This window comes from Arachis stenosperma, chromosome 6 (assembly GCF_014773155.1).
Source record: "Arachis stenosperma cultivar V10309 chromosome 6, arast.V10309.gnm1.PFL2, whole genome shotgun sequence".
Taxonomy (NCBI): Eukaryota; Viridiplantae; Streptophyta; class Magnoliopsida; order Fabales; family Fabaceae; genus Arachis; species Arachis stenosperma.
This window is the reverse complement of record NC_080382.1, coordinates 66,214,657-66,224,131: the sequence shown is the minus strand read 5'-3', so window position 1 is coordinate 66,224,131 and position 9,475 is coordinate 66,214,657. Positions and strand designations below refer to the sequence as shown.

The 9,475-nt window shown below is 32.7% G+C and overlaps 1 protein-coding gene across 3 annotated transcripts; it reads left to right on the top strand.

Moving 5' to 3' along the window:
• Window positions 1-440: 440 nt before the first annotated feature.
• LOC130936717 (small RNA degrading nuclease 1-like) lies at window positions 441-6,210 on the top strand. Of its 3 annotated transcripts, XM_057866856.1 has the most exons (13): window positions 441-645; window positions 785-936; window positions 1,736-1,918; window positions 2,060-2,143; window positions 2,937-3,005; window positions 3,529-3,666; window positions 3,862-3,978; window positions 4,053-4,122; window positions 4,280-4,380; window positions 4,619-4,756; window positions 4,829-4,936; window positions 5,043-5,150; window positions 5,607-6,209. In XM_057866856.1, the coding sequence occupies exons 2-13, from the start codon at window positions 904-906 to the stop codon at window positions 5,976-5,978; spliced, it is 1,521 nt and encodes a 506-aa protein (XP_057722839.1). In that variant the 5' UTR covers window positions 441-645; window positions 785-903; the 3' UTR covers window positions 5,979-6,209. The 3 variants fall into 3 exon arrangements, with proteins under 3 accessions (XP_057722839.1, XP_057722841.1, XP_057722840.1); XM_057866858.1 differs by lacking the exon at window positions 441-645 and having other exon boundaries at window positions 899-936; window positions 5,607-6,210; XM_057866857.1 differs by lacking the exons at window positions 441-645; window positions 785-936; window positions 1,736-1,918; window positions 2,060-2,143 and adding an exon at window positions 2,557-2,831 and having other exon boundaries at window positions 2,932-3,005.
• Window positions 6,211-9,475: the final 3,265 nt, after the last annotated feature.

The window sequence follows — 9,475 nt, the reverse complement described above, 5'->3', positions numbered from 1 at the left end:
TGTCTCTCAGTATCAGTCTTTCCGTCTCTGTCTCTCCACCAAACGCTACCTAAGTGTCACGCAATCCTGTGCGCCTTTGTGCTTGGAAGTTTGGTCTAGGTCCGAAATAGCTTACCCAATAGAAATAAAGTGTTTCTTTTTGTACATGGATACAGCAGTTTTTGTTTCAGCCGTTTAGCCTTTGACCCATAAATATGATGGACTAGCCCAACCCTTTTGTTAGGTCTCAGCTTAAGTCTTCAACATCCTGGGCAAAATTCCAAACACAATTTCTTCTTCATTCGCCTCTGTCCTCTCAACTCTCAAGAATAGAAGACCCGAGTCAATCCAAAAAGTAGCTCAGACTCAATTTGTTTAGGTCAAAATCCACTTGACCAAAAAAAAAAATACCCAAACCGACAAAAATGTACTCGGTATAATTACCCAAAGTTACCCGGTCCCGGCCCGGCCGAGTTAAGAGTAACACTGGTTATTAGGCTGTTAGGGCACCCCTTAGTTCATAATTCGTCCCAATCCCGCCTTCCACTTCTCGGTGGCTCTGTCGCTCTGTGCTGCCCTTCACTCTGCTATCGCCACTCGCTGCGAGTCGTTGTCACTGCTGCTGTCATCGTAGCCTCCTCTGTGCTCGTATCAGTCGCCGTCGCCGTATGTCTTGATTTTGATTTCTGATTTATTAATTTATGGTTTTGGTGTGATTATGTGATTGTAAAAAATGTGAAATTGTGAACCTTAAATTGAACATTTTAGTACCCTTCCCATAATTTCCCACTTTTTCTTCCTCCAGCTATCAGCTTCGTACCGTTCTGGTTGCACCTTCTCCGTGTTCGGCGCCGCCTCGGCCGCCACCATCACCGGCAACTGTCTCTTCCGTCCACTGTTTCTTATCTAAACTAGCTAGCTAACATGGACGAAAAGTTTGACACCGCTGACAAAAAGGTAACGAAGTTCCCGCCTTCCTTTTTCCATGGAAAATCACATTTTTTTCAGTGATATAGTGATAAATTATAATATAAGATTCAGTTTGAGTGTAGAAAAGAGCTTCATTTTGCATGTATTGGAGACTTGAATGAGTTTATAGGGATGTGGCAGTGAGTAAGAGATCTGAGAATAAGCTAAAGCTAGGTTTACTGCAGAAGTTCACAGTTCCAATTTTTTTTCTTCTAATATCTTTCATGATAAACCCCTTGGCTGTTGAACAAAAATTGAAAGGGAACAAAGTAAGTTAAGGATCATTAACATTTAGTTGTGTTCAATGAGATTTAACAAGGATTTTAATTATTGTTATACGCACATAGCTAGTTAACTATGGTAAAAAGAGAAGCTAGGAATAAAACAACCTGTCTCTGTTTATCATAATGCTAGTTTCATGTTTGTTTCCCTTCCCTTTAGAATTTCAAGAGCAACATTGAAAGAATAAACCATCATCAGATAAAATTATTCAGTATTCATTTAGTAGGCGAAGGATTACATTTCCTATGAAGTATGTGTTTAGTGTGTGAGTTCATAAGACAAGTTTTAGAATCGTATGTTACCTAAAATTCATTGTGACTTCGTTGCCTGTTTAGGATGATAATTGTGATCCCATGATCAGTTTGATAAATTATGAAGCATTCTAGGACTTTTTGATGTACATATCTGCTTGTTTTGGTTTGGTGTTTTTTGGTTTTCTACTTCTCCCTTTATTTCTTCGCTGTCCTCTGCTCCTGCAAGATGACTAATGTTTCCATGTGGATAGGTGCTGGTTGATATTGTAAAATTGGCACAAAAGAGAGGACTGAAAGGCGAATTCGGAGAATGGAAAGAATTTTTGAACAGTCATGATAAAAAGTTTGGGGCAGGTGTCAGTGACCCATCGAAGAGGTCCCATGAGATATTGGCTGCATTTCTGAAAACATTTTCAAATGAGGATGATTTGAAGGTAAAGAATTTCTGAGTTTCCCATATAAATTCTCCTTTTCTTTTTTGTTTCCAGTTTCCACTTATTCTAGTGGGAGGCATTGTTAATACAAAGCCTTCGAGATTACTAGATAAATCTTACCCATTTACTCTATGTAATCAGTTTTTTGACAACATATTGCGCCATCATTCAAATCAGTATTTACTGGACCAATTGAAAGACAATTCACATGATTCTCCCTATCAGGTACAGTTTTTGTAGTCTTGTTCCTTCTGGAAATCTGGCTAATTTTTGCTGTTAAATAAATAAGCTTTCATTTCTAGACTAAACTGCTACTAATACGCAATAACACTATTGTAATAGACATGCTAGATTGATTTAAAGCAATTTGATTATATGACCCAAATATTGGTATACATTCTTCATTCTGTTTTAAATTTTTTGTTCTTGAAAAGTTGCATATTTTGCATGTGATTTTGGTTTTCTCTTTTCTGCCTGCATATCACCCTTGTAACTTTTCTGCAAACAGTTAAACTTATTGAATTTCATACAATAAAATCTTCTTCTAAATACTTATTTGTGTGTACCTTAATTTTATTTATTTGTCATTATTAAAAAAAATACTACGAGTTAGGTACTTATGATTGTGTCAATTGTTGTTTTACTGCATTATAATTTATATTGTCTAAAGCATCAATGCATCATACCATTGTAAAACTGTACCTTTAACCTTTTTGCTTCAATCAAATGGATGCAGAATCTAAGTTTCAAGATATTATGAATTCTAGTTGACAGTGGCATAGTATGTTTTATCTAAGATGCAACAAAAATATTGAAGTATGATATGCTGCTAATTTTCTTCCCATTCTTTCTATGGTTTGAGTTTTGATAATGGAATGTGCATCTTTTTCAAGTCCAACAACAAAGGTTTTGCGTACGGCTGCTGCTTTACAGTTTAATGGTGTTTATTTCTTTTAAACCTTTACATTTCTTGATGATTCTGTATAATTTTATAACCTTTATGGTGTTGGCAGAACAGAGTCTAGTCCAACTAACTCTTCAGCACCCCTTGTATCCATTGGATTATTCATTTCCATCAATTGATGAGGTTTGTTGTACTATCTGTGCTTTGATATGTTTGGTCAGCCTTTGTGCATATACATAATGCAATAGATGTTGAATGTGTACACCGCTTAAACATGAAGCTGGTCACCATGTGAAAATGAAGTGTTTTCTTGCCTTTCATGTCACTGTTTCAGTTATTCAAGTATTCTCAATTCTTTGAATGAATAATTGCACATGAAGATTTTAAGAAACATGAGAAGTGTGCAATATAACAGCTTAATACATATCTTTTAGATGACGGTCCAAACTTGAAATATGCAAGCACCTTCCATTTGGTTGAGAAGAAACTGGAGAAGCCTTGGATATCTTGCGAGAATATTGCAATATAAAGATTATTTCTTGTGACCTTGATTTTACACTAACTCATATTTTTTATTAATACTTGTGATACCCATGTATCTTTCTACTAGTTTAATGGATCATTTAGGCATGCTCTACTTCAGTTTTAGAAATATCTGGATTGGACTGTATGATTTCTAACTTGCTTTTTTATTATTGAATTGAAGGGATGGATAATTTTAAACCTTAGGAAAAAAAAGATAATGAAGTCAACTGAAATGTTTGCTGTTGATTGTGAAATGGTTCTCTGTGAAGATGGGACTGAAGCATTAGTAAAAGTATGTGTGGTAGACCATAATTTAGAGGTAAGTTTTCCCGTTGTTAGTTGTAGTTGGTTATTCTCCAATCCTACCCGCATCCCCCTTTCCACAAAAAGACACAGAATAGAGAAAGAAACAAAAGAAATTACAAAGAAAAATAATTGATGCTCCACACTCCAGATAATTGTCTTAAAATGACTTCTGATCTTTGTGACAGAGATAATTTTCATGAAATTTCAGGTCAAGCTAAATGAACTTGTGAAACCGGAGAAAGAAATTGTAGACTATAGAACAGAGATTACTGGTGTTTCTTCTCAAGATCTAGTGGCAGTCACATGCTCCTTATCTGATATACAGGTATTTTGTAGTTCAATTGTGGTTATCCTGTATTACTGATATAAGTCATGAAAATTAGTGCTGGTGTTTCATAGAAATCCATGAAGAAGTTGTTAGCAAATGGAGCCATATTAGTGGGACACAGTTTGCATAATGATCTCCGTGGTAAACGTCACAATCACATTTTTTCTGGATTTGTTTCTTGGCCTACCGTGTTTTTTTGAATACCTTCTGTTGAAGTCATTTATCTTGGTTCTGTTTTATTTTTAATTTTTTGTGTATTACCGTTTAATTTTTATTTATTAACTGTTCTTGTTTGCAGTGCTGAAGGTATATCATGTTAGAGTGGTTGATACTGCATATATCTTCCAATCCTCAGATGGATCACTTCACAGGAGACCTTCTTTAAATAATTTGTGCAAGGCAAGTAGCGAATTGTTTATTTGCTTATGTTAACCTTCTATACTGCCTGCCAACTATAAACTACTTTAATATGTGGCATTATGAATTTATGACCAGCTATTCACTCCTTTGGAGGAATTCATTCCTTTGAAATTTAGGATATTGCACTAAATTAATTCATCTGATCAAATAATGGGAAAAATGAAGAAGCAAATATTAGTCTTAACATTTGTAGTTTCTCAAACAATTACTGTGACAGACTGTGTTAGGTTATGAAGTTCGAAAAGATGGAGCTCCACATAATTGTCTAGATGATGCACGTGCAGCAATGGAACTTTTTCTTGCAAGGATCAAGCATGGTGTTGATAAAGATTTTCCGGTTCAACTTCAAGAGCCAGTAAGATTACGAATACATCACCTGTTCTATACTGTACTGATGGTGTCTTTAACTAATTTTCTCTAATTTTAGGTTTCTGAAAGTGAGATGGCAAAGCTGCTGCTTCATAAGATACCAACTACTGTGAACAGCGAAACACTGGATAAAGTTCTTCCTGGAGACTACACAATAGAAGTGAAGGTAGAGTTGGTCTATAGTTGTCTCAACTTTTTAAAGAAGAGGTTCATTCGTATTTATTCGAAAAGCATAGATCTCTTTTTCTGGAGTTTTGTAAAATTTGCTGCAGCCTTCCAAGAAAGCAGGACAAGGAAATAAATACTCTGCCTTTGCTATATTTAAGAATCCACTGGAAGCACACAATGCCTATGAAAGTATCCAAGGCACTGAATTAAAGGTATATTTATCGGTGCAATTTGATGTAATTAATTTCCGTTTGTAATTAATTGGCCGAGGACAACTAATGCTTAGTTGTGGTTTGCATTCTCTACAATGATAAATGAATCATTTGCTCCAATGGAAATATTTTGGATTTGTTGGAGTAAATAACCCTATCCTGGAACTTGATATAGTTTTCTGCACAAATTTTTTCTTGACATGTTTTTATTATGAGAAATGATTTATCCTCCGAATCAATTTTCCTAAACATCCTCCTAATCATTGAGTGGAGAAAGAAAGAATTAATTACTTTTTAATAATCCAAGTCATTGATTGCATCCATTTTTTCATTCATTTAGTATTTAGGAGGCTTATTAGGAGACCGTATTATGAATGCATATTCATGCACTTTCTGGAAAGCTGAGTTCCCTTCCGATCAATCCTGTACCAGTGACATATATTTGCTTCTTGTTAGGATTCAAATGGGATTCCGCAGAAGCTTGTCAAATTTCAGCTAGATGCAGGTATGACTGCAAGTATTTTTGTTCGGAAGATGACGACACGTGAGCCTCGTGACTCTGTTGCGTTGAAGAGAGGTTTACAAACGGACGATGAAGTTCATGTTTCCAAGAAATCAAAGTGCGACAATGACGCCCAGTTGAAGGAGATTGAAGCACTGAATGAACGATTGAAGGAAAGCGAGTCAGAGACTGAATCTTTGAGGGAACAGCTGAAACAGAAGGATCTTGACATCGAGTCTTTGAGGGTAGAATTGAGTAAGAAGGATTATGAAATCAATATGCTCAATAAAATGGTAGCCTCCATAAAAAAGAGGGCAAGAAAGTAAATATTGTTGGGAATGCCATTGCAATGGTGTTGAATTGTTTAATCAATGAAATCATACATTTAGCTTTGATACTTGCATATATTTTCTAGTAACTTCTCAGTTTAAGTTCCAAAACTTATTCTATTATGTCAATTCAAATTTTAGTTTTGAATTGAAATTTTGCCTCGTAGTTGAGTCGATAGAATGATGAATATAATAACATCGAATGTTCTTGCTCAATACCATTCATCATTGGTATATGTTTGACTACAATTTTGTTATGTTGATTCTTATTCTTGCTTTACAACATTCCTAAATCAATTGCGATTCATCTCTGTTTATTTCTTGGGTGTCATTAATAACATTTGAAACAATTTTATTTTAACAAAAAAAAATAAACGTGGAAAATAATTTTGAAAATTGGTCTGATTAATGTGTCTTATAAATAAAAGCTGGCCTTCTCTAATCTGATTTGATTAGAGAGAGTAAAAGTTTGGGTCTGATTAACTTGACTTTTAAATAAAAGCTGGCGTTTCCTAATGAGAGATCAGATTAGAGTACTTGGTCTTTTGGGTTGAAGGTTGGTTGGAATAATTGTGCTTACGGTATTTGCAGTCTTCGCCGAAAATAAAATGGTAGTTTTATATAGCTTTATGAAAATTAATTTTGGGATATTAGATTAATCAACTTTAACCAATTACTAGATTTCAAACCAAACAATCCTAGTTGTAGTATCGCGCATCTTAATTTTGCACACCAAAATAAACTTAAGATATAAGCCAAATGATAGTTTTATATAGCTTTATGAAAATTAATTTTGGGATATTAGATTAATCAACTTTAACCAATTACTAGATTTCAAACCAAACAATCCTAGTTGTAGTACCGCGCATCTTAATTTTGCACACCAAAATAAACTTAAGATATAAGCCAAACAGGGTTGTTTAGAGGGGAGGACAGATCTCACTTATCGTTAATTCTTATCGAGGGGGAAACTATGCAGAGAAAATAAGTGTATGAAACTAAATTCATTATTCAATTATCTAAAACGAACGTCTTGATTTGGGACTGAATGCAAAACTGATCCAGAGACAACATAGTAACAATATAAATATAATGGACTAGATACTCAGTATTTATCAATCATATAAAGTATTGTTTTAATTTGTCTACTTCTATGGTATCTCACCAATCCAAAATTATCCTACCTCCTAACAAAGAGGGTATAAATTTGACAAGGGATTATATAGATAATCGGACAGCTTACTAAGTTACTTGGCAGATACAAGGTTGCTATACACTAATTCTAAAAGCACATGATGCACTTAGGAATACAAGGCATACAACAAAATTATAAACTAGAAAAACTCAAGAACTAGTTGCATTCTCGATCACCAATAAATTAAGTGTAATACAATTATGTATTAGCAATGAAGATTGGTCAATGTGATATATTTCTCAAATATATTGCATCACTTAAGGATTCCTCCACCACTAATGGCTTCGGTAGCAGCAAATTGGGCCTCAGAAGAAACCTGGGCCCCAGAGAGAGTGGGTGCCTCAGTGGCACCAGCACCACGACCCTGCTTTGGTTCCATATGGCCTTGTGTCCCATACCCCTGACGCTTATAGTCTTCCAAATCCTTGTATTGAAGATAGGGGCTGTCCTTAAATGAAAGCCCTTCAATGCTTTGTTTTCCTGATTCTCCTTGTGTGCTTGTTTCTTTGCGCAATTGAGCCTCCATCTTTGATTTCCTTGCTAATAATGAAGAAACTATTGTATTTTGGTTCTTTATATAATGCACTTTCCATTGGTTGCTGATTGTTGTGCCACCAGACAGGTGTTGGTTCAGGAGATTTTCTAGGGAATGTGTTAACTTTAGGACAAGTTTGCTATTCCCATACCCAAGTTTATCCCAAGGATGATAATAACTAATGAAGTAGCTGAATTCTCGCCAAAGTTCTCAACACCATATATTCATTGGAATGAGTTTTTGAAAAAATACTTTGGAATATATAAAATATATATTTATGTTGATGTAATAAATTTTATTTATTTTGCATATTTTATTATTAATCATAGAATATATGAAATGGTTTAAATTAAATATTTTGTATTATGTGATAAAATATTATTATTAATAAATATGTTATTATTATTATTTTGTATATAATAGGGGGTTGGAAGGAATTTACTACACAATTTTTTTAAAATACCATTTATAAAAAATTTTGTTATTATTATTCATATTTAATTTATAAAAATTGAATTAAAAATCATATTAGTACCTATTAGTACTAGCTATTATAATTTGAATCAACAAAATAATTATCTCTAATTTATATATATAGACAGGACGGATTCAGAAATTTTAATATGGAGGGGATGATTTTTAGATAATTTTTTTTATAAAGATAATTAACTATAGTTCTTAGAGTTAGTCTTTTAAAAGATTTAATATATATATATATATATATATATATATATATATATATATATATATATATAATTATAATTTTTTTTACAATTTTATTTTTAATATGATAATTACATAAAAGAAATATAACAATATCAATAATACATTATAAAATTATAAAATACTAATAATTTATAGCGTGTTTAGTTAAAAATTATCACATATCTTATTAATTAAAATTAATTCTTTTAAAAATTTTTAAAAAAATTAAAAATAAACTATAAATTATTAATTATTTAAAAGACACAGTACTCTTATAATTTATACTTAGAGATAGTTTTATATTTTTTATTAGTTTGAACACCTAATAAGACTATTAAAGATAAGAAGAATACACAATTGAATGTAAGATCTTGTCTGATCTTGACTGTCATAGAATGATAAAAAAAATTTGTCTAAAACTATGAAACACAAGCACTTCCTCGAGTTGTAGTGTTCACATGTTGAACACATTTTAGATACGACACGGTACTCATGACACTCATCTGACATGCGTGTCTTCCAAGTCCAACTATATCTTAATAAAAAAATACAAAATGCTTTTCTAGACACGCTTGGACACACCTAAATACCATCATGTGTCAACCATGTCTAATCTTATTCTTAATTTATATTTTTAAATTGAGTTTAGATATAGTATATATTATTATTAATTTTTTTTATAATTAAAATATTAAAAATGATTAAAATATAGTATTTATATTTTAATATGAATAGAATATTAACATATCATTATATTTATCTAAAAAGTACCTTATATTTTATATATAAATTTAATTTTAATACACTAATACCATTTTGTTTTTTACCATTGAAATACTGAAAGACTAAATTGAGAAAAAGAGATACTCAATGAAAACTATGAAGGAGGAAAATAGACAGTTTAGTGAGCTATGAGAACCCAAACGTTGTGCTCTCACTTCTTACTTCAATCTTTGGTCGTTCAACCCTTTAATAGAGGAACGAAGCTTCCTAGGCTTGAAACTTGCTTCTGCACCTTGTTTGACTTCTTCTCCAAAATAAGATGTAACAGCGGCATTC